Raw genomic sequence first — 24,471 nt, 5'->3', positions numbered from 1 at the left:
CTTCTGGACTTCTGAACTTCGGGTGCTCTAAACGAGCCTTCTGGACTTCTGTACTTCGGAACTTCGGGTTATACGTCCTTAAACGGAAGCTTGTGATAATGTCACGGGCGTAGGTAGTATTGTTTTCAACTAGCTGTCCTGTATAAACGAGTATCACAAGCTTAGAGAAACAAATAAAAGACAGAAACATGAACCCTCTCTCCTCCCTTTTATCAACTTTTCTGGACATACGTCAACACTTTAGACTTTTCCGTACCTTGGTTCAGACAAATGTAACCTTGTTTAGACCTTTGGTTGAGGGCATTGCCGATAACCAAGACCCAGGCCATAGCCTGTGACAATAACATTCTCAGTAACGAAGTCGATTGAGTCGAGCCGTGGGCCACAGCTGGCCCGACAACAGCGAAGTCGCAGGCCGGAGGCCTCGACTGTCGCTTGCCTGTCCGTCCTAACCGGACGGGGTTCTTGTCACTTTTATATCTACTGTAGCGGGGCCAGGAGAGATAACAGCTGCATCCCACTGAGGTTGGTAGCTTCAGCTACCGGCCTCGCTGGCCGCGAGTTGGAGCTATCTCGACATCGCCGGCGGCGATCTGTAGCCGATATCACAATAGGATATCAAATATATCAGGGAAATAGTAAATAAATATTATAAGTATTATCCTTGAAGATATCTAGTAGTTTTATTAACCTTACTCTTTCTTATTTACTTATAAAACAGACAAGGTTGCGTAAAATACTCTATTGATTTGGTAAAGGGCTGTTATAAAATACAATATAACTTTCTAAAAAGAGCTTAAAGATTTATATAGGAGGATAAGGGTTGCCTTCCTTGAAGTACAGATCTCCAGGCTGGTTTCTTAATAGCATCCATCTATTTTACTATAGTAATTAATATCTCTATCCTTAACTGTAGGGCAGACAAGACTCTTATATTCTCTAGTTATTAATAGTATACTAGTACCTCTTATCAGTAGCCAGGGCCCTTTTCCTGTGACTAATAATATTTTCTTTACTTAGCAGTCTCTATTAATATTTATTTGTAAATCTATATACTTCTACAAACTTCTAAAGCAGTTCAAGCTTCTTACATGTCAAATCTTCTTTGCACAGGGCCATCACGTCATGTGAGTAATAGGATAAGGAAAATATAGACAAGATAAAGAAAAGGATCTATAATATAGTTTAAAAGTATCAGATAAAAATTAAAAAGCCCTTGCTATTTATGTTAAGCCTGGAGAGATCATAGTAGTGGCCTAAATTTTAGTTCTCACCATTCTCGCTCCCACTCTGTCAAGTGTGTGATATTCTCACCTTGTTATCACCCATCTCACCTGCACTCACCCTAGGCTTAGTGTCTCTCACCCCTAAAAGCAGCAACACACTCAGGGCTCGTTGCTCGTTCATCCGCGTTGAACGTGTGGCTTCAACGCGGACAGAAGTCGGGTGGGTGCTGCCCGGGTGAGCTTAGGGTGAGGCCGCTTTACAGTCGCGCGACCTGGGTGAGATTAGGGTGAGCGCAGAATAGACAGGGTGAGATTCTCACCTTCAGATCACCTGCCTCACATTCCTCGGGAGACCTACTTGTCTCCTCTAGCCGTAAACTTCGGTACCCGCTCACTTACGTTAAGCGATCACAGATTGGCTACCTAAGCCGTCGCTTTAAACATCGGCGCCTAACATAGCCACAAAGATTGTTGCTGCCTAGATAGAGGTTGCTACAGTACAAACTGAAGGGGTTGTGGCTGATTTCTCCACACCTTGACAAGCTTGACTTGTAGTTATAGTATCCTGAAGCGCACAAGAGACGCAGCTATCTGATCCTCGTAAAGCTGACATTTTGCTAAAATTGTTCTCTCTAGAGAATCTAACATTCTTAGTGGATTCTCCTGCGGCTTGGTGACCTTGGACCTGACTGCATGTGCATAACCAAATTTGACGCTAGCAACCACCTCAATAGCCCACATCGGGGTATACTGCCATCCGGTACTGCCTGCCCCGGCCACTCTGGGATTGCTGAGAATGAGCTAGCAGACAGGCTTGCCAAGCTAGGAGCAACTATACATGACCCAAATATTCCCCATCTCCAGTGGGCCTCGCCATAGCCCTGGGCGCACCCTCCCTGCCCGCCGGGCTGCTATGGGCGGCACTTGTTACAGGCTATGGCCTGGGTCTTGGTTATCGGCCATGCCCCCAACCAGTAGAACATTCTAGGAGGTGGACAAAACCTGATGGGAGTTTAGGAGCATGTATATAGAGGGAGAGAAAGGCCTATCCCCATACTTTCTCTCCAAGCTTGTGATACTGTGAATACAGGAAAGCCAGTTGAAAACAATACCGCCTACGCCGTTACAATAGAAGACATCTATGTAACGGGCGTAGGTAGTTTCTCACCAGATGGCCGGTTTCTGGCGTCCGGCTCGGCCGATAATACCATGAAGCTTTGGGATCCCGCCACTGGCGCCCTCAAGTATACGCTGGAGGGCCATTCAGACTGCGTTGGGTCAGTGGCCTTCTCACCAGATGGCCGGCTTCTGGCGTCCGGCTCGCTCTATCATACCATCAAGCTCTGGGATCCCGCCACTGGCACCCTCAAGCATACGCTGGAGGGTTGTTTTGTGTTGGTTGGGTCAGTGGCCTTTCCACCAGGTGGCCGGCTTCTGACTAAATTTGGATCATTCAATATCTAAGCCTGGGACGAGAACTTCTCATCAAATTCCTTTGAAACAGAGACTGAGTTATCTCTGCAGGCAAACGATGGGTTGCTGTTAGTGGTCAAAAAGAGTTATGGCTCCCTTCCGACTGCGAGGCCATCTCCTCAGCAGTCAAAGATGGCATTATAGCAATTGGAAGCATATCTGGCAGAGTTTATATAATTCAATTTTCTAAATAGCAAATTGGCAACTTGGATTGAATCTGATCATGAGCCAACTCTCTTATAATTTTAAATCTCTTATAAAAGGAGGGCCTGGGAGAACCAAGCACTATATAGTTATCTGCGCTGCCAGCGGAATTTTCGTGTTGTTTCTGCTCCTTCGTTCATATGGCTGCGTGGTGGCAACAGTTGGATAAAGTCCGCCCTAGCCAAATGCCTAGACACTGCCTAGCACGGCGCATGGCTGCCTGAGCAATCCAGGCAGGTCTGCTAGCAACCTGCCACTTTGGTGTGCTCTCTGGTCACTCCGCAATCGACCTGGCTTAAATCCATTTTCATAAAGTAAAGAAGGCTCTGGACAAAGTATGATTGTAGAGGACGTAGGTACAGTACTTTGCACAACCGCCCTGCCCACCCAGAAAGCGTCTAGTTTATTGTCGACTAGAAAATATGACTGTCTAAGACTAATTTGGAAGTCATGACGCCTTTTTGGCTTAGCGGTATATTTTCCCGATAACTTAGTTATCATATTTACGCAGGCTAACTCAATCGCCATATTAATTATTTTAAAGTTCATTCCCCCCGACACTGTCCCCTGTGGGAACCCAATATACCAATCCCTGGCCCTCTTGAGTTTAATGTTCAGCCCATTCTTAGGTTTGGCTGTGATGACTATCGCCGGAATAATCTTTTCCTCCGGATCAGCCATCCTCCATTCAAAAGCATCCAGAAAAACAGCTAATAAAGCTCTTAGCTCTGCACGGGCGAACCCCTGACCAATACGACTCCTTGGCTCGTGGAGGAATGTCAAGAAGGCATACTTTGTTGATACGCCACCGGTCTGATTAGGGTTCCCAGTGTTTTAGTCTATCCATCGTTCTGGCTTGAATTCACGAGCATCTGGGCTTCGGAGTTCAGAGCTGTTATTAACAGCCCAGGGTGCTACAGTGATTATTGTGCCGGCAACAATAGGTTGCCCAATTAAGGTAATATTGCGGCTGCTCTGCCGCATTGTCATGGGAACCGGTGGGAACATGCGGAAAGTCTCATTGCAGACACAGTTAAAAAGCAGAAGTGATTCGAGAATTCCCCTATGTCGGGTTCAGAATCCGAGCCACGGGGAGTAGAGACAGCTGGTAGTGCCGTGTGTACTTCGGCACGAAGACGTGACTGAACATCCGGATAAAGAGTGAGAAGGAAAACTATCCATGTGAATGTGGAGGATGTGGTTTCATGTCTGAAAACAATGTTAGTCAAATGCTACTTCTTCTGCTCTAACAGACGCCTTGGACCAGACCAAAAGCTTAGACGTACTCAGCCGCGATAAGAGTCAGTAATTGATCGACGAGCTTGTGGTCGGCAAAACATCAGCATTAATGAGAGATGATAATGTATCAACTGGTTGATAACCTGGCAATTAAAGCTCGTGCCTCCTTCCACAAATAAATCGGTGACAAAGATCGCGTATTCCGCTGACTGCATTGAATATGCGGGACGATGCGGATGGGGCCAACAAGGCTGTCAGACGCACACCAACAAGTCCTAGTAGCGCAGCGACTGTTCGTATTCCGACAGTAGGGGTAAATATGTCATCATAGAGTAAGGAGGCAATTTGTTCTTCAGAATGTTCCAATGTGTTGAGGTCCCGGCCTAAGCCTGCAATGCCTATGATGTCCAGAGTAGCCTTTGGAGCCCACCTATCGATATCAGTAAAACCAGTAGATGTCAATGAATGCTGATCACCGAACGTATCCTGTTCGATAACCTTCGTCATCTTCACAGCTTTCTCCCAGAAAAGGGGATACAGATTCTTGATCTTTCGGAAGGTAAAACTTCGCATGGCATGTTTCCGCTGATGCTTATGGTGTGCGCCCTCGGCAACGACGAGACCATCACCGATTCCAAATCGCAGGAAGTTGCGGCTCATCTCTGGTTTGGGAAACCATACGAATTTTGTACCAAGGCCTCCGAAATTGCCTTTGGGCTCGTAAGCAGCAGCTGGTTGGAGTTGAAGAGCCCCTTGAGACGAATAAGGCCACTATTAGGTGTTTCCAAATATATCCTCAACGCCTCGTCTCCACGGGCATCTCTAAGGAGTGTGATAAAGTAACCAAATATGGGATAGGCGCCCTTGATGTACTTTGTGAGCCATTGCGGTAGAATTATTTCCGATGGCTGCAGAGATCCCCGACGCTTGCATTGATTACCGGACTTGTGGAGGCAGTGATCGAAATCGATGGTCTTTTCGTGCAACCGAAGGCCTATCTACGTAGCTACATGCTCAGCGTCCATGCTCATGAGAGTCTTCCTGGTGACATTTGGCAGTAAGAACGCCAGCTACCATCCCCAAAACCCTCACTCACTTCTACAGGCATTCGACAATTTCTCTGCAGCATTGGGCTACATGTTTGAAACACTGATTGGAGAGAATGGTTCTGAAGGTGACGTCTCTGAGAGGATTCGGACTTTTCTGATCTCGCAGAGAGACTGTATGTGTAGGTCTTGGTGTCTGGCAATAGTTTACTGATCATTGTGCAGATATGGTTCCATTGGAGCCTGCAGTGCTGGATCGAGACAATCTCTTCATTTCGCTTGCTGACCCAATGGATCTGTTCCGCTCTCCCTGTCAACCGGAGCATCCACTGCTGAAGGTTGATGCTGTCAAGGAATGGCTTGAATCCCCTAGAGATCGGGTATTGTATGTTCATGGTACCCGTGATATGCACGAGGTTGCCGAGCAGCTCTTCTATTCTATTCAGCAGCTAGCGGGAGGCTACGGAAGGGGCCTTCATCTGACCCTCTTCTATTTATTCGGTGGCTGGGATATTCAGCGAAACACCTTGACAGCGATGTTGTCAGCGCTGTGGGCTCAGCTCGCTTGCCATGAACACTTCCATCTCAAAGATTTGACTGAGATCGTCATGTTACAGATCAGGGAAGAGTGTTCCGTTGGTTCCGTAGGGCCCAGTGTTCGTCATCCATCGAAAACATCTCCCTAGTGGTCAGCGGGGTAGACGAATGCTCCAGTGCCTCGTATAGAAGTTTACTTAAAATGCTATCCAGAGTCGCCTTTGGCTGTGATTTTGTATCCTGGATCGCCGTGACTAGCTCAAAAGCACTCGATTTCGCAGACGGACCCTCCACCTGGCGATGTGTCGACCTCGATGCAGAGGTTATACCACCGTTCTTTGAAGATTCTATCCACAAGGAGCTTGCAAGAATTTGGCCAGTCGATAAGGTGCGACAGGTGATCGACTATATTGCCGGAGGAGATCCTGTGAGCCGTCACATATTCTCTGAACAGCTTCGAATGAATAGCAAGTGGTCGCAGAATCCCAGCACCTTAAGGTCATTCTTTGCAGATGCACAACAGACCAACTATTCTCTGGAATTCATCGTCAGTCATCTGCTCTCATCGGATGAGGACCAGTCTACAATTCAGTCGATACTTGCCTGGGCCATTTACGGCGCGAGGCCGCTTACAATTGGGGAAATGACGGAGGCAGTATCCAGGGGATGTGGATTGCAATCGAACATCGTTACTTGCGGATATATTTTCTCGCTGCTGACATCCGTGTTTGCTGGCATACTAGAGATTCAGTATAACGAGATTCGAATTCCCAACCGCAGGCTCATGTTAATGTTTACCGCGGACACTGTTCCTTCAGAGACAAAGAGAATCTGGCATAATTTACGCGAGTCTGCTGATTTTATTATTGCCAAAGCCTGTTTGGACTACCTCTGCCTGCCAAATATCCAGAAGGAGATGGGGGAACAGTTCGGCACATGGTGCTCAGGATTGATTGCACTTCCTCACCACCACGAGCGGAACAGCCTATGCTTATATGCTGTTGAAATGTGGCCAGCACACTTCGCCAAGCTATCCAATGCGTCTCACCTGCTCCACAATCTTTTGAAATCGGACCTTGGTCGACTCTGGGCTGGCGCCTTCTGGTCGATCTCGAACCCGGCGACAAGACCACCCCCACCACACAGAGTCTTTATTTCCAATATTTGTAGGGCTCGGCTGGGATTATATTGAGCCATCCAGTCTAGAGGATGTTGGTCACGCTGTCGTTGAGGCTGCCCGACGCGGCCTATCCACCGTCATGGCTTTGCTCGAACGTCCAGATTACCCAGGTTCCACGCCTAATCTATTGAATGCAATCCAGGTGGCTGCGTCCGGATGCCACGAGACCATCACTCTGCAGCTACTCGACCGCTGTGATTTTGGGGATTCGGAGTGGTCACCGGCTCTCATATATCGAGCAGCCTGGCTAAATATGCCCAGACTAGTAGAAAGACTCCTGCAGATGGGATGTCCGCCCGAGCTGGGTGGTCCATTTCAAGAGGAGCACAAGATAGTACCACTGAGAACGGCGGCGACGGCAGACAGCCTAGATGCCATGCTTGTTCTGATGGACCATGGGGCAAACATCGACTATCGTGGAATAGATGACAAGGGAGTTCTCCATTATTGCGCGATGGGTTCTTGTGAAACGACTGCCTGAGCATTGGTGGCCCGGCGGCCTGTTCTTCTAGAGACGCAAGACGAGGATGGACATACACCGGTTTTGTGCGCTGTATGTTGGGGAATGTATCCGATATTGTAATGTCTGCTAGAACTGGGAGCCGAACCAGCGATGAAGCTCAGTGCCGACAGGCGGGACTTGCTACTTTTGGTCGCATCACGAATGGGAGAGCTGGAATGTGTGCGAATTTTGCTGCAGCATCATGTCCATCCCGATACTACCAGGGAAGAGACCAAAGCAACACCGCTAACAATTGCTGCCATGAATGGGCATGTGGAAGTCTGCCGACTTCTGCTTGATCATGGCGCAGATCCCAATCACCCATCCATCAGTCCACCTATTCTCAGCAAAAATTTTCAGGGAAACGCCCACAAAGTGACCCCCGATATCCTCACGCTTTTAATAGACTAAGGGGCTATAGTGAATGCGGAGGAGGCAGATGGGGAAACAGCCCTATTCTATGCTGTGCGATCAGGCCAACTATCTCTAGTCCAGTGTCTTCTAGAACACGGTGCTGAGATGAATCTCTGGGCAATGCTTGGTGCCCTTTGTTTTATTCCGTGGTTGCAGGGCGCGGCATATGCAAATGGCTCATTGAAAATGGCGCCAACGTTGAAACTCCAGGTGAGAAAGGAACGACAGCATTGCTGCTAGCGGCAATCAATGGACATGTAGATATTGTGAGACTTTTACTGCAGTGCAATGTTGTGTTGGACATTGTGGATCAGGAATGGGGCTTTACGCCATTGCTTGAGGCGGCCAACAATGGCAACTCGGAGATCACCCGAATGCTCATGGAAGTCAGGGCGAATGCTAAACATCAGTCGACTCAAGGTTTTGGGCCTGTGCACGTAGCGGTCGAAAATGACTGCCTGCGCATCTTGCTGGAATATCCTAAAAGGATTGATTTCAATCAGAAACTCTCCTCTGGATTGACTCCATTAATCTACGCCCTGCAGAAGCTGGTTGCGCCAATTGAGAATATCAAGTTATTGATTAATGCAGGGGCCGACTTAAATTTACGGACTCCGTACGGTGATACTGCTCTGAGTATGGCAGTTTTGAGCCAGTATTTGCCGGCGATATCAGCTCTCCTCGAGGACAAGGGCCTCAATATGAATCTGGGCTCAAACTTCTATGGACCTGCATCACATACTGCTTGCTGAATATTATTATTGGGAATTGTGGACCTGCTTGTCCAACACAATGCTGACGTAAACTACGCGTTTTCAGGCTATCAGGGAACCCCGTTGCAATCTACATGTCTTGTCTCGAAGACGAAGACTGCGACAAGGCCATTGAGATCCTTCGGTATCTCCTGGACCACGGTGCTGATATCAACCAAGTTGGTGGGCCGAGAGGCACTGTGTTTAATGTGGCCGCAATGTGTTGCCGCCCAAGCGTGACCACCTTCCTCATCGACAAAGGCGCAGACGTGCAGCAACCTGATGAGAAAGGATCTTGCCCAGTTCACCATGCCGCCTTACATGGCATTGACAGTTTAGTCACCGTCCTCGAGGCCGGCGGTCCTCCGTCCGTATCTGATTAGAACGGGCACACTCTGCTGCATTGGGCGGCCCAGAACGGACGTGCAAGGGCGGTTGAGCATCTCCTAAATATACTGGAGCCAGAAAGCGTGGACACTCCTGACAGCGATGGCTGGACGGCCCTGTGCTGGGCAGCCCGAGGTCGAGACGAGTCTGAAAGATCCAGTCTGGCGGGCCAACCGTACAACCAAGTAGGCGTCATCCAACTACTCTTGCGATCAGGCGCAAGCCTGTCGGTTGAAGACAAAATAGGGGAGGAGGTTTGGTCGCCACTGCAGATTGCATGCTATAACAGAGCGACGGTGGGCGTGATCAGAGCCCTGAAGCCGTCTTCTGAGCAATCACTGCTGAAAGGCGACATTAAGTTCGGGGGCTCAGGTCCTGGTATGTGTGACGCATGTTACTGGGTAAGTTCTAGGAATCGCAGCCCTGGTGTACACTCCCCCACATTGGTGAGACTCACATCCATGCAGAATACGTGCGACAACATTTTTGCCTGTTCTGAGTGCCAGATCTACGAGCTGTGTCCCAAGTGCTCGTCAGACGAGACTTCCTACACCCTGGCTATGAATTCACCGAACGCCATGAATCTGCGCCGCCTGAGTCGGAGACAAAGGCCATTCTTCAAGAACTAGGTATTGCTACCGACGAGTCTGATTCTGACTCGTCGTCTAGCCCAGAGGATACAACGCGTCGGGCCCGCCGATCTAGAGGCAGGCGCTTATTCCGGTCTGCGACCTTTGATTTAGATTCGTCTGATGCCGATTAAATCTGCATTACATGTTTGTGGCGGCAGTCACTGGTGTCAGTCAACTTCAATTGTGTAGATCTCCGTGTGGACACCACTACTACGAAGCCAGGAATAGATATCTCCTTGTACTCCATGAATAAAAGATTCCAAGTTCTCCCTCGAGATTCTTCTTATGTGTGAATCATGGATGAAACTAACGATCTGCCATTTCCATGGTCATGCGGAGGATCTCGCTCAAGCCAACCCAAGGGTGACTACATTTAAAATGGTGCCGAAGCGCAGTAATATTAGCAATAACACCCTATACTTCCTATTTGCCCCAGCATGCAGGTCAGCAGGCTTTGTAACTTTGAAATATCAATATCACTCCGGTCTCATTCTATCATGCCATCATGGAGGTTTGAGTACTGCAGGGACGCCTTAACTTACGAGGTCGATGAGCTATATTTCCCGGGCTTGATGACTTCAAGGATGCACGCAAGGATGAACCATCCATCAAACTTGAAGGCCCCATCAAAACCACCAAAAATGTCTAGGATTGATACGACCACCAGGCAGCCAAAACAGCGACAAGGCCCAAGATGACCGGAATCAAGACCCCCCGCAACGACTTCACCAGCCGGAACCAGAAAATGATGACATGGTACTGCGCAATCCAATCCCCCTCATTCACACGCGGAAAAGGCATCTCAGGCTGTTCCTTGTTCAGAAACTTACACAGAGGCTCCCAGCCCTCCTGCACGCGAAACTCTAGGACCGGACGCCCGCGCGCCTTAGCCGCCTCTCGGACATTGGCGTAGTGGGCCTCGAATCCAGCCACCAAGCGGTTGCGGTCTTCCCAGTGGTCGTTTGTCCAGACTTGAACAAATGAGCGGAGGAGCTTGAGGTAGGGCCGTGCCCAGATCTGCAAGTGAGATCTGTCAGACTGAGGGGACAGGGTTGGTAAGTGATATCGCTTACGGTGTCTACTGTTTCCAGTAATTTCCAGCGTTTCATTTTAAGAATGGTATAGAACGACCGCTCCATTGATGACAGCCATGTATTGACGTCGCGGGTTGTCAGCACGATCTGCGCATCCGGGTAAGCGTCCAATAATTCCTCGACGAAGAGGATGCAGGGCGCATCGGTGATTGCCTAGAGCCAAACAAATGCAGCCTCACGTCAGCGTATCAGGACTTGGAGGGGAGAAAAAGGAAAACGAGGATCGATTGGCTGGTTGAGAGTTGTCATACATCATATCGCCACAGCATTTGGTCAAAGTCACGGCCTTGATACACGCGACCCTTGTCGTAGAATTTTGCGTCGATTGCCCGATTCCAATGCGCTAGCGAATCGTTCTTGAGATCCATGGAGCATTCAGCGCAGTGGTAAGGTGTGTAGCCTAGTTCCTTGAGAGCGACGTAGAGGGCTGGGAATCGGATTAGATTTCCTGCTGTCCGATGGGACTTCCCACAGGATCACATACACATGGTTCCAGTGCGGGACATCCCCAGTGCGAGGACTCTCATGTCCTTTTTGCGGTTGCTGGGGGGTTCCATCCGTGGGTAAAGCACAGTGGGAAAGGGGGGTCGGGCGACCATGGTGACGAGCGATGCGAGAGCGACGCGAATGTTGATGATTCCAGAGACTGGTATTGATTTAAATCCTTCTTTGAAGCAAGCACAGGCAGCTGATGAACTTCTGGCATCACAACCGCGCACCTTGGTAGCGCTTACCAGTCATGTGCGAAAGTCTCCATACAAAATCGCGTTAACGCGTCATGCGCAAACAACATCAACATCTTCAAATAAAAATGTCAACGCCACGCAGGCCCCTGGCACCTGTTAATACAGGTAGACCACGCAGAAGTGAGCTGATCCCAAATACTAGGGGTTATATTTATGGCATGAACTTAGCAGGTTGGTCTATATTAAAGATATCTACCCAGCCTGGAATTGCGCGTTCTACAGTTTAGTATACACTGGAATAAAATCCCACATGATATAACAACAAATCAAAATCTCAAGCTGGCAGGCCCTGCAAAATAAGCGGCAGAAGCAAGGCTTTGATTCTATATCTAATCAAAGCCAATCCATTTATTACATATGGAGATATCTGCCTCCAAACGCAACTTATCATCCACAATAGTTGTAAGAGCACAGGTCCGGGCAAGCATACTCCCCACTGAACCAAAAAGGTCACTATGATCAGACCCCATGGTCTGATCTGCCCGGATCGCACCTATATAGCTAGCTTTCCCGTGACAATAGTACGATACTTTGAATGCTTAAAGAGCAGGATACAGGCACTAGAGAGCCAAAAAAGGGCTCAGTTACTTAGCCAATATGTAGAATACACCTTAAATGGGCTCTTAAGCACCAGAACCGGGGTATGGCTTGCTGGTACATAATTATATCTAGTAATAAGTATAGCATTAAGATGGCAAGGGGAGGAGAAAATATTAGTACTTCTGCCTTAACTACCAGGGTAAAAAATAGAAAAAGAAGAATATTAGCCTGTACAAAAAAGGCAAAGAAATCTCTGTAATAATTTAGGAAGCAACTTGGGGTAGTTCTTGTTCTAATATTACCTTTCTAGAGCAAGATCTGATTTTAAAATGCAGATCTGACCTTAAAATGCATTAGCTACTCCGGATGCTTATATCTTGCTATTCGAAAAGAGGCGCTGCCTACAAATTAGGAGCCAGGTCTTATATTCATGCGAGATAATGCTCCTATACATGCATCTTGTTTGGTTAAGAATTAGGCAATAACACAATTCTAGTACTTAAGTGGCCACCATACTTGCCTGATCTTAGCCCTATAGAACATGCCTAGGCTAGGCTCAAAGAAGATTTTAAGAGAGCATCGCGCGCCTCGACCCGCCAAGAACTGGGTTGGACCTTCGAATAAGCCATTGGCTTTGGATGTTTTCAACGGACCCAAAGACCGGCGGGGCAACCCGCTGGTTTGCCAAGAGGTTAGGTAGATCACTGTATTTAGATTACATATATACACTAAGTATACTAACCGTTCTTTAATACAATATTTACAGAGTTATGTAGATCACTGCTTTCCTTGGCATGAATCTGCATATTTGGGTTACTTGAGTTTTCGGGGTTGATTTAGATTATTTGTTTAACCCATGGGCGGTTTATCGCTTGAACAACCCACCCCAAAACCCGCGCAGGCGGATTGGTTGAGCCCTAAAACCCGCCCCGACCCGTGGTTTAATAAGTTTAAGCTATAATCTTGCTAGTGGTTGGTATACAAAATATTAGGCTATATAACTGATATCATCAGAATAATAAGCCCTGAAAGTATTTTTAATGATTTTACTAGTTAGTTGCTATGAAATTTGTTCATTAGAGAGCATGATGCACATAACACGAGGCTATGGGGCCTGGAATCATGGAATCTAAGTCTTACTGCCCCTGTCCTCTGTTCGCTGACGCGAGAACACGCTGACAAAAGAGAAAAGATGAAAGAGAAAAAAGCAAATCAGCCATTTCATTGATCACTGTCTCCTTCCCCACCTTCTCAAGGTCACACAAATTTGAATACATACTGTGTAGAAGCCTGGGGATCCCAGCTTCCCAAGCCCTTCCAGTTCCAGGCACCTACCGCTGCTCGCTCACTCGGCTTGGTCCGGCCTTAGCCTTGTGCTCCGATCTTCCTTCAACAGAGCTGTATGATGCATACGGCGGCCATGGGCTATGGGGTTCCCGCAGCTCGTAACCTCCCGACTCCCGCGATGACAGGCTCCACTTGGAAGAGATATTCTTGACCAAGTTTGCTAAGCTGTCTGTGAAGGAGCCATCCGGGAGTAGTGGGCGGTATGTCAACATATTGGCGCAAAGAATGGCCAACCATAACTGAATGACCAACCACTCGCTGCTTGTGTAGAGCGTCGCTGTGAACACTATGAGTCAGGTAACCTGCAGTCAAGAAGGGTAGGAAGTCCTGTACAAGGAGTGGCACTGGGAGTGGAGACGATGATAATCCGGACTAAACTGATGACCGCCACCCTGGCAAGGTGATTGTCAGCCGGTCGATGTACCTGGTCCTGCTGCAGCGGGGACGATTTCACTCACATTGCGCCCAGGAGGAAGATGAGACACAGCGACACCTTTTGTTTGCGGCCCAGGTGCAGCCGTTGGACCGGGTATATGGGCATAAGCCCGATGATAAGATCTTGCAAACAGTTGATAGGCTCAATGCATTGGAAAAAGAGGACGAAGTCGATGTGACGGCCCTGGACTGATGGATCCCAAAGGGCCTTGGGGGGCAGACACCTCATCGACGTTGCCAGCAAACATGCAACCATCCAAGCGACAACGGTGGAGCCGACGATCAAAACCCATCGTCGAAATTGTGGTGTAACAAAGATCTGGTGGTAAAGACAAAGAATGCTGATCTTGGCGAATGAAATCGCGGGAATGGAAAGAATCGGCATGAGGTATGAAGCCTTCTCCAGCTGTCAGCCTGAACTTGCAAGACACGGATCTGCCAGAGCTTCACGAGCCTTTGCCGCCGTTTGAGCATGGGCTGGGGTCATCTCTTGGATCTCAACTCCCAACCCCCCTTGGCTGACCACTATATATCCCAGTCAGCAATCACAATCACCCCCTGCAGAGGGCAGGCTCACCCCAGAGAGTGGGAACGCAAAACCCCGCGTAAAAGATCAGAGCAACAAAGGCCATCCAGTCATCTGCACCAGGAGTGATCCGCTTCCTCAGTCGGATAGCGAATCGAAGAATGATAGAAAGTAGGGCAATGAGCAGACCAGAGGTGGTCACTCCTAGTCCCCGACGGTCGATTTCGCCCATGATTGATCTGGCGAGAATGATATGTCGCAATCAGGGTGGTTGTGCTGCGACTGAAGTGGGAATGAGGGCTCACTTGTCATTATATGCATTCCACGATTTGCTAATGGGCCGAACCATGCGCCTAAATTGAAATCGTTCGATTTTGAGAATGCACGAAGCCAGTAAGCACCGGGATGGGTAGCATAAGCAACAATAGATGACAGCAGACTAGGCGGGGGTGTGCTGGGTGCAGCCTGTTGCGCATCTGTTCTGCGGTATACCTAGCAAGCATTCCGGATTAATGATATCTTTCAGCGACACCTTCTCAAGACCGACTCGAGCAGCGGACTCCCAGTCCTACGATTAAGAATAATACATGATACGATGGACAAACCATGGGCTCAAAAGCCGGGGCTTGAACGAAGCCAGGACTCTACAAATGAACTGAACGACACCAATCATGATATCCTAGAGCCGATCGCTGTCATAGGGATGGCCGTCAAATTCCCACAAGATGCTGCAGCTATTGAAGGCTTCTGGCAGATGCTGGTCAAGGGCGAGTCGGCGAGGACGGAGATTCCTGGAAGTAGGATGAATATTGATGCCTATTATAATCCAGACGGTGACCACAGAGGCACGGTAAGCTGATACTTGCAACTGATACCCTCGGGACTAACTGTGGCCTTAGATGAACATCAAATATGGTCACTTCATCCAAGAAGACCTGGCATACTTCGACGCAGGTTTCTTCTCGATGAGCCCTATGGAAGCCGCGTCATTGGATCCCCAGCAGCGCTGGTTACTCGAGACGTCTTATCAAGCGCTGGAAAATGGTACTGTTGTCTTCCGTTGAGGAATTATGCTCCCCACTATCCTTGTGGCACTAACATTCTTGTGTCGTGGACTCTACAGCTGGAATCTCACTAGAGCAGGCGTCTGGGTCTAACACTTCAGTCCATGTTGGAGAGTTTCAACATGATCATGAGGCGCTTGTAAGGAGGGACCATGAGCCCCAGGGTCGTTTCAAAGCTACCGGGATCTTGCGATCGCTTCTCGCAAACCGTCTGAGTTGGTTCTATAACTTCACTGGCCCAAGCATGACAATAGACACTGCGTGCTCGAGCGGTTTATACGCCCTACATCTGTCTTGTCAGGCTTTACGTGCTCGAGAGTGTACCATGGTGAGCTGGTATCCGGTACCTTTCCCGAGAGAACGAGAACCGTAACATTCCTTAGGGAATCGTCGCCGGAACCAACTTGATGTACGACCCACAGTCCATGCTAGAAATGGCATCTCAGGGCTTCTTGTCACCGGATGGCATCTGCTATACCTTCGATCATCGAGCTAACGGCTATTCGCGGGGGGAAGGGATTGCGGCTCTCGTTCTGAAGCCCATGAGCCTTGCTCTTGAGCATGGGGACGTCGTTCGCGCAATAATTCGATCCACGGCTGTCAACCAAGATGGCCGCACGTCTGCCGGAATCTCGCAGCCCAATTCCAGGGCGCAGGCGGAGCTTATCCGGCGAACTTACCGTATTGCCAACCTGGAAATGGCCCAGACGCTGTACTTCGAAGCACACGGAACAGGTAACTATTCCTGCACTCGATGCAACAAACTTATCATTCCTCTGTCTCTGTCTGTCCTAACTGCTCTTGTATAATACTCAGGTACTGCCCTCGGCGACGTAACGGAGACGAAAGGGATAGCCGATGCGTTCCGTGGAAGCGAAAGAACAGCGCCCCTCACCGTAGGGGCAGTGAAAACCAACATCGGCCACCTCGAGGCAACATCTGCTCTTGCCGGAGTCGTCAAAACCATTTTGGCTCTTGAGCGTGGGCTTATTCCCCCAAATGTTCATTTTGAGAAGCTGAATCCCAAAATTCAATCCGAGGAATGGGGTCTACATGTGAGTATCTGCTTTTCGCACTATCGGTGCATAGGTCTTGAGACTGATCGCATGGGCACTGTTAAGTTTCCTACGTCTACAACTTCATGGCCGGATTGTCATCTGCGGCGTGCATCCGTTAATTCCTTCGGAATCGGCGGCTCCAACGGCCATGCTGTGCTTGATGATGCATATCACTATATGAAGGATAGAGGACTTCTGGGAAGGCATGCAACTCGGCTTCAAACTGCCTCCAACCAAGCATTAAGCACGCCGACTTCCTCCCTTCCGCCTAGAACACCACGCCAAAAACCCTTGCTGTTCGTCTGGTCCGCCGCTGACCGAGACGGGATATCTAGGATAGCACAGATTTACCAGGAGCACCTGGAAAACCAGAAGTCGTCGGACGGGTCAGTAATCGAGAATCTCGCCTACACACTGGCGGAAAAACGCAGCCATCTGCAATGGCGATCATTTGCAATTGCTCGCACCCTCAAGGAGGTATGTGCAGGGCTCGTGCAGCCCGCGATTCCTGCCAGAAACTCCAGCCAGAGGCAAGTTGTTTTTGTTTTTACGGGTCAAGGCGCCCAATGGCATGGAATGGGCCGCGAGCTGCTCGCCTATGAGACATTCCGAGCCAGCATCCGGGCTGCGGATGCGATTCTTCAAACAGTACATAGTAAATGGTCGCTAGAGGACGAGATTCTTCAGGATACCGATCCATCTTCGGTACACGAAACCACTCTCATCCCTGTTCTGTGCGTGGCTATTCAAATTGCCATGGTAGATTTGCTACGCGAGTGGAAGCTGGAGCCGTCGGCTATTGTGGGTCACTCTTCTGGAGAGATGGCGGCGGCCTATTGTTCAGGGGCCCTTTCATTTGAAGCAACTATCAAGTTGGCATTCTATAAGGGTGCCGTGATCGGGAAATTGCGTGAGCAAGAGTCAGAGCTCTGCGGGATGATCGCTGTTGGGTTGTCGCAAGTTGCCTTGCTGGAATACATGGACCGATTGTACCCAGGCAATCCAAGGCATGGCGGTCTCTGCATTGCATGCATCAGCAGCCCACAGAATGTGACCGTCAGCGGGCCCAGGGATAAACTGGTATATCTTGAGACAGTCTTGAAGCAGAACGGAGTGCTCACGAAGATATTGAATGTTGACGTTGCGCACCACAGCGAGTATATGACTCAGGCAGCAGCTCGATACGAAGAGATCGTTAGAACCGAAATAGAGCTAGGTCCAGGGTTGATGATGAGAAACCGACCTCTCGTCCTGTCCTCGGTTACCGGTCAAGAGATCCTCAATACTCATTTCCAAGACGCAACCCACTGGGCTCGCAGTTTGGTGGAGCAGGTGAAGTTCAGTGCCGCAGTGTCCCTTCTCTACTCTAGCCACATTCCCTGGCCGTCAGAGCCGAACAGCAACGCACAAAAGCCAATTGATTGTTTCCTTGAGATTGGCCCGCACTCTGCTCTTCAAAGTTCAGTGCGTGAGATTGCTCAAGATGCTCGGCCTGGTATGCAACTCTTCTATCACTCCATGTTACAGCGCGGACGGTCAGCGTTCGACACAGTCTTCCAGGCAATGGGCTCCCTTCACTGCCTCGGAGCCACTTTGGATATTTCGTGCCTGAATGACTATATCTCGCCGAATCAGATCCAGCACCTTGTCGACCTGCCGCCGTACCCGTTCAATCGCACAAAGAAGTACTGGGACGAAAGCAAGCTAAGCCGTAATGTGCGGTTTCGCCGCTTCGCCCGCCATGACCTGCTGGGCGTCCCGGTTCCTGACTGGAACCCTATCGAAGCCAAATGGCGCAACTCGATTGTTCCTTCCCTGTCTCCCTGGGTGGCCGGGCATAGAGTCGACGGAATGGATGTGTGTCCAGCAGCTAGCATCCTAGTCATGGCAATTGAGGCCCTCCGACAAGTTCTGCATGACGAGCCCGAACCAACGCAATACTTGTTCCGTGGTGTTCGGTTTCTCAGGGCCATGGCTGCGCCCAAGGGTGCTGGGGCGGCGAGCATCGAGACGGAGCTCTATCTCCGATGTCCAAACAATCAGTCGGGGCGTAGTGAATCGTGGATGGAGTTCTCACTCTATATGCTTGATCATGAGAACTGGGTACTATGCTCTCAAGGGTCGATCTCCGTTCGCACTGATAGAGATGCAGAGGCTCCATGGGTTGATATTCACCCTAAGGATCATTGTGCAGAACATTCGTCCATTCTTGGTCAGCTCGATCGTAGCCTGGACTCGAAATTATTGTACAGTCGTCTTAGCGCCTCGGGTTTGGGATACGCACTGATGTACCAAGGGCTCGAGGAAATTCAACACAACGCTGCAGGTATGGCTACGGCCACAATAGACCTGGATCACTGGAAGCAGGGTGCTGAGAAAAACACACTGGACTCGCACATCATTCACCCTGCCTCGCTTGATGCTGTTTTCCAGTCAATCTTTCCGGCGGTGTCTAATGGTTGCCAGCATGAATTGTATACACTGGTTCCAACCAAGCTAGACAGCCTCATCATATCTTCCAGGCTCTCATCAATAGCGTGCAGACGTGTCCGAGCCCTTGCGGAGACACAGCTAGAGGGCTTTAGAGGAGTAAAGGGGAAAGTCTATGCGTGGCACAACGATGATGAGACCCGCCTACCTTGTATCGAAGCATCATTTCATTTAACGTCCACGGGTGCCGGAGTCCTGAACAAAAGCCCAAATCACTTGAGCGAGGATGATTTGGCGTGCCACTGCATTGAGAGTAAGCTTGATGTTGACCTGCTTGTCAAAGACCAGATTGAGTATGGGTGCTCGAAGGACGTCAGTGTCTATACGCCGAACGACGAGGCGGTTGTGAAAGCAGATGCCTTGTGCTTTTCAGCCATGGAACGAGTATATGCTAGGATGTCGATGTCAGACTCCATTACAGAGAGTTCCGAAATGCGCAGGTACTTTAGATGGATTGAGCACCATCTAGGCAACAATAGCATATCATCATCTCAGTTGTCTTGGGAAATGCGCAGAGTGCGTGACGAAGAGTTTCGGCTTCTCGTTAGGGACGTTCAAAATTCAGGCTTAGAGGGACAGCTCGTTGCTCGGGCGGCAGAGAGCCTAGATTCCCTGGTCAATGGTGAAGTGACTGCTGTCGACTATCTCCTAGGTCATCCAGTGGTGGAGCAGATATATAGCCGTGGCTACGGAGTGTTGCGAGTCTTTAAACAGGTAACCAAGTTCATTGGTGCCATTGCACACAAAGATCCGGCGATGTCTGTTCTGGAGGTTGGAGCCGGTCTGGGGACTCTGACCACACATCTGCTACGAGCTTTTGCCAGCGCACCTGAACAGCAGCCAAATCGCCACCGCTTCTCCAATTACCATTATACGGACATCTCTCCTGCCTTCTTGGCCACCGGCAAAGAGAGCTTCACCCATCTCTTCCAATCCGGTAGAATGACATTTTCTGTGTTTGATATTGAAAAGCACCCTCAAACACAGGCGATTGGGCTCGAGAAGTATGATTTGGTTGCAGCGTATAATGTCATCCATGCAACCCGATCCGTCCAAAAATCCCTTTTGAACTGCCGAAGATGCCTGAAACCTGGTGGACGCCTTCTGCTAATTGAGGCCATTAGAGGTCCCTGTTTTCAGCTTGAATTTGTGTTTGGGCTATTCGCTGGGTGGTGGCGAGGCGAAGAACCCTATCGAGAAATGTCTCCTCTGTTGTCAGAACAACAGTGGGACGCCGAGCTGAAAATAGCTGGCTTCTCTGGTATCGATGCATGCTTTCGCAATCACGCAGGCGACAAATCGCCCATACTGAGTGCAATGGTCACCACCATCACAGTTGAGAATAGCTCAGGGATTTCAAAACCGATTCCTGCTGAAGGATTGGTCGTGGTTGTAGATCCTGACTTTTCCCGGCAGGTCCAGCTGGCTCTTCAGATACAGAGCGCCTGTCACCCATTCTCATGTAGAGTCATATCAAGCTTGGATTTTCCGGATGGCATCGAGGGCTCGGCCTCTTTTATCATTCTCGTTGAGATAGACCGATCACTGCTACATGGTATCTCAGCCCTTAATTTCAAGCGCTTGCAGAAGCTTCTCGCAACTGCCCACTCAACTGTCTGGGTTACTGGTGGCTTAAGTGCAGGCCCCTTCACGGGTCTCATTGATGGCCTTCATAGGACATACCGTGCTGAGAATGAACGTCTTGCGTTTGTAACATACTCTCTTTCTGATGGGGCCATCGAGCCCAATACCGCGACAAATATTTTGAGGGCACTACACAGCATCCAAAACACGCCACCAGGTGCATCGGAAACCGAATATGTCGAGCAAGACGGATTGATCTCTGTGTGCCGAGTTGTTGAGATGCCTAGGCCTTGGGTAGGGGAGCGCGCCGCAATTGACAACCATGAGCCACAACCTCATCGACTTGGTGAGTCTCCTGGGAGGGCGCTGCAGCTGTGTCTTAGACATCCTGGGCTCCTCAACAGTCTCTATTTTGCCGATGATCCTCAGATATACGAGCCACTGCAAAACGACGAGTTCGAATTCGCGGTCAAATACTGCGGTGTCAATTTTCGAGATCTTCTCACCGCGCTGGGTCGGCTTGAGGATACTGTAATCGGCGGCGAGTGCTCGGGTATTGTCACAAAGGCAGGGCCAGCGTCCGGATTTGAAGTGGGCGATCCGGTCTGTGCCATTCTGTATAGCTCTCTGCGGACACATGCTCGGGCCAAGGGGAAGGCAGCTCGTCGAATTCCACCGCAGTTGGACCTCAAGGCTGCTGCATCGCTACCAATTGTCTTCTGTTCAGCATACTATGCCCTCGTACAACTCGCCAGAGTCAAGCCGGGCGAGACAGTCTTAATCCACTCTGCCGCAGGTGGCCTTGGCCAGGCTACCATCCAGATCGCGAAGATGCTAAACGCAGAGATATTCGCAACCGTCAGCACCGAGGACAAACAGCAGTTTCTACGTACGCAGTATGGCATCAACCCTAGACATATCTTTTTCAGCCGCTCTCTCCATTTCGCCACCCATATCAAACGTCTCACCGCGGGGCGAGGCATAGACGTTATTGTGAATTCGCTCGCTGGTGAAGCCCTGCGCGCGTCCTGGGAGTGCATCGCGCCGTTTGGCCGCTTTATTGAAATGGGCACAAAAGATATCAGCGCGGCAGCGTCCCTGCCAATGTCGTCCTTCAGAGAGAATACTACATTCGCAAGCTTCGACCTTGTCAAAATTCTACGGCAAAAGCCAGACTTGGCCGGTGAGCTACTGCAGTCTGTTCTTGATCTTGCTGCTGTATCGAAGATTTCTCCCCCGAGCCCATTGCGGGTGTATGGTGTTGGTGAGCTAGAGGGTGCCTTGCGGGCAATGCAGGGCGGGAAGAGCATGGGAAAGATATTGATCGAGATGCGATCCGATGACACTGTCCCGGTGAGTGAAGAATGACATGTAATAGGTCCTTACGTCTAGCTGCTGATAGTGAATAGACTCTGCTTAGATCACCTTCACCCTTCAGACTCAAGTCAGAGGCGACATACCTTATTGCCGGGGGTCTTGGTGGCCTTGGGCGGGCTTTGGCACGTTGGGCAGTTGCTCAAGGTGCCAGGTGGCTTATATTGCTTTCCCGGTCAGGTGCAGCGAGCCCTAATAATGCTCGCTTCCTGTCAGAACTCGCATCAACAGGCTCAAATGTCATGGCTCCTGCATGCGATATATCAGACTGGAATGCTGTGTCGGACGTTCTGAAACAGGCGCAGCACACCATGCCACCTATCAAGGGATGTATTCAGGCAGCGATGGTACTCTACGTAAGCATTCCCCCTGGCAAAGAGATTATGTATTATCATACCACTAACAGACACTGAGAATTCTCGCTTCGACACAATGACCAATACTATATTCGAAGCCGCGCTGAAACCCAAAGTCAGAGGCTCCTGGAACCTCCATCTCCTCCTGCCGCGCGACCTCGACTTTTTCGTTCTATGCTCTTCAATTAGCAGCGTTGCCCCCGCCTTTGGCCAGAGCAATTACGCTGCTGGAAACTCCTTCCAGGATGCTCTTGCTAAGTTCAGGGTACACCGGGGCGAGAAAGCCGTCTCTATTAGCATAGGCATGCTTGCTGATGTTGGCTATGTAGCAGACAGGGAAGATCTCTCTCAACAACTGATGGCCCGTGGCGTCAACCCGATCTACCTATCCGACCTCTTAAAACTTTTAGAGCATTACTGCGCCGACTCATTACCTGTTCTTTCGCCCAGCAAATGCCATGTTGTTATCGGGCTGAAACCTCCCTCTGCCCGTCAGGGTTGCCATACCGAAAGTCCACACTGGTTGCAAACACCTCTATATAATCACCTTCACCATCAGTCACAAGCAACCGATACCATATCCGATCCCAGCGCTCTCCGTGAGGCCACCAACACAAGGCCAGAGGACCAGCTAGCCTCGGCATTGCGCACCGCTAGCTCCCCGGTACGGGCCACCGAGCTCGTAACGGAGGCATTTGTGGCAAAGCTAGCCAGGCTCCTCATCATGGACCCGGGCGACCTCCAGCTCTGTGTTCCTGCCTTAGCGTATGGTGTGGATTCTTTGGTGGCCATTGAGTTGCGCGAGTGGTTTCGCAAGGCCGTCCGAGCTGATGTCGCGGTGTTTGAGATCCAGGGTAACATATCGCTTGCTGAGTTAGCGAGCAAGGCAGCAGAAAGAAGCGAGTTTGTACGGTTTTCTTCTACTATCTCTGAGCCAGGTGTAGGCCGAGCATATCCGGGATTTCTGAGAGATTAGCCCGCCTCCCGGGGCCTTTGGGGAAGAATTTCTGGATGAGATGATGGAACCGTCATGGTATGCCCAATAGAATTTCTTAGCTCATCGTGACCCTGATACAACGATCAGAGAAGATTCCAAGTCTTGATGATAGTAGAAGCAGCTGTGCCGGAGAGTATTGCGATATTTAACGTTTAGGGCGTCCTTTGAGATCTCGGTTTTGGCTGCTGACATGCCTTTTAACATTGACAGCTGTGCGAGACTGTACTTGCGTAGTCCCCGTATCCTTATAAGGAGCCACCGGCAACTGCTGAAGTGTCGTTCCCGAGGTCAGCATGCGCAGGTTCCTCTTTCGCGACACACATGGTAGTCAACCCTCTCATCTCTCTCAGTACCATGGTACTCTCAACTTCATTCATCAGTAGTTTCAATCAATTGATACTATTATCTACTATTTACCAATTCATGCCATGAACGTTGACCCCTCCCTGGGCAACCTCCCCCCCGAACTCATCCTGGAATATCGCCCAACAGTCCCACTCCCGCCGCACAATCTCCAGACTCATGCGAACATGCCGCACATCAACATACTGCTCCAAAACCAGCTCTACCGTCTCGATGCCCAACGTCGACGAGGCGGCGCCGCGCTCGTTTGGGCCGCAAAACACGGCGACCAAAAGTTGGCCCGTCGAGCCCTCGCTCATTATACCATACTCCAAAAAACCAAGCCCCTTATCATTGCCGCTGAGAATGGACACACCCGGCTCGTGGAGACGTTACTTGCAATGCCAGGCGTGAACATAGAAGTGACAGACAAGAACAACTACATGGCGCTCGACTTGGCTGCGAGGAATGGACATGGACCCGTTGTGAAACTGTTGCTTGACACCGGCGCAAATCCATCGACCAGAACAACAATTGGCCAGGCGCTCCAAGCCGGCGGATATCCCCTTCTCTTTCAGGCCGTACAAAATGACTACCGCGATGTCGTACGGTATTCCGTTTATCGTGACGGTCTTACCCCAGATCAGCGGTATCACAATGGGCGGACGCCACTTGAATTTGCGGTTGAACTAGGAAAGTGCAGATGGTAGACTGTCTACCCCAGTTCGAAATAGATCGGGGAAGTGGTGTGCGTTCGACGTTCGTCACCGACGGGCCGTACCTGGCTCTGCGGCTCGCCATCAAACATGACAATGTGCGGTTGCTGAAGCTCCTTGTTTTGTACAACAGACTTATCGCATCCATCAACCCTAATCTGCCTCATGAGCAAATGAACCGGGCCCTTGTATATCTGCCGCTTACGTGGA

General features: G+C 49.9%; 6 protein-coding genes across 6 annotated transcripts; 2 read left to right on the top strand and 4 right to left on the bottom strand.

Annotated features, from left to right (window-relative positions):
* Positions 1-3,393: 3,393 nt before the first annotated feature.
* BDW70DRAFT_154259 (cytochrome P450) lies at positions 3,394-5,027 on the bottom strand (the record flags this gene model as incomplete). Its single annotated transcript, XM_073739805.1, has 8 exons — positions 3,394-3,415; positions 3,490-3,716; positions 3,807-3,966; positions 4,047-4,112; positions 4,275-4,351; positions 4,407-4,802; positions 4,835-4,913; positions 4,987-5,027. The coding sequence occupies 8 exons, from the start codon at positions 5,025-5,027 to the stop codon at positions 3,394-3,396; spliced, it is 1,068 nt and encodes a 355-aa protein (XP_073591181.1).
* A 3,885-nt stretch (positions 5,028-8,912) lies between these two features.
* On the bottom strand, positions 8,913-11,285 carry BDW70DRAFT_154257 (sulfotransferase family protein; the record flags this gene model as incomplete). The annotated part of the gene is made up of 5 exons (XM_073739804.1): positions 8,913-8,948; positions 10,304-10,609; positions 10,666-10,839; positions 10,938-11,113; positions 11,171-11,285. The coding sequence occupies 5 exons, from the start codon at positions 11,283-11,285 to the stop codon at positions 8,913-8,915; spliced, it is 807 nt and encodes a 268-aa protein (XP_073591180.1).
* A 2,018-nt stretch (positions 11,286-13,303) lies between these two features.
* On the bottom strand, positions 13,304-14,139 carry BDW70DRAFT_164561 (uncharacterized protein; the record flags this gene model as incomplete). Its single annotated transcript, XM_073741497.1, has 3 exons — positions 13,304-13,596; positions 13,653-13,711; positions 13,778-14,139. 3 exons carry the CDS (start codon positions 14,137-14,139, stop codon positions 13,304-13,306), a joined length of 714 nt encoding a protein of 237 aa, XP_073591179.1.
* Positions 14,140-14,163: 24 nt separating this feature from the next.
* On the bottom strand, positions 14,164-14,512 carry BDW70DRAFT_164560 (uncharacterized protein; the record flags this gene model as incomplete). Its single annotated transcript, XM_073741496.1, has 2 exons — positions 14,164-14,279; positions 14,332-14,512. 2 exons carry the CDS (start codon positions 14,510-14,512, stop codon positions 14,164-14,166), a joined length of 297 nt encoding a protein of 98 aa, XP_073591178.1.
* A 363-nt stretch (positions 14,513-14,875) lies between these two features.
* BDW70DRAFT_164559 (type I polyketide synthase) lies at positions 14,876-23,182 on the top strand (the record flags this gene model as incomplete). Its single annotated transcript, XM_073741495.1, has 7 exons — positions 14,876-15,130; positions 15,180-15,324; positions 15,404-15,672; positions 15,728-16,079; positions 16,161-21,829; positions 21,886-22,206; positions 22,265-23,182. 7 exons carry the CDS (start codon positions 14,876-14,878, stop codon positions 23,180-23,182), a joined length of 7,929 nt encoding a protein of 2,642 aa, XP_073591177.1.
* A 522-nt stretch (positions 23,183-23,704) lies between these two features.
* BDW70DRAFT_145014 (ankyrin repeat domain-containing protein) lies at positions 23,705-24,315 on the top strand. Its single transcript, XM_073738356.1, has one exon. It carries the CDS (start codon positions 23,734-23,736, stop codon positions 24,253-24,255), a length of 522 nt encoding a protein of 173 aa, XP_073591176.1. The 5' UTR covers positions 23,705-23,733; the 3' UTR covers positions 24,256-24,315.
* Positions 24,316-24,471: the final 156 nt, after the last annotated feature.

The sequence above is a fragment of the Aspergillus foveolatus genome, assembly GCF_047715535.1.
Source record: "Aspergillus foveolatus strain CBS 279.81 unplaced genomic scaffold BDW70scaffold_117, whole genome shotgun sequence".
Lineage (NCBI taxonomy): Eukaryota > Fungi > Ascomycota > Eurotiomycetes > Eurotiales > Aspergillaceae > Aspergillus > Aspergillus foveolatus.
Note: the sequence above shows the minus strand (reverse complement) of the source record. Positions and strands in the feature narration are given on the sequence as shown.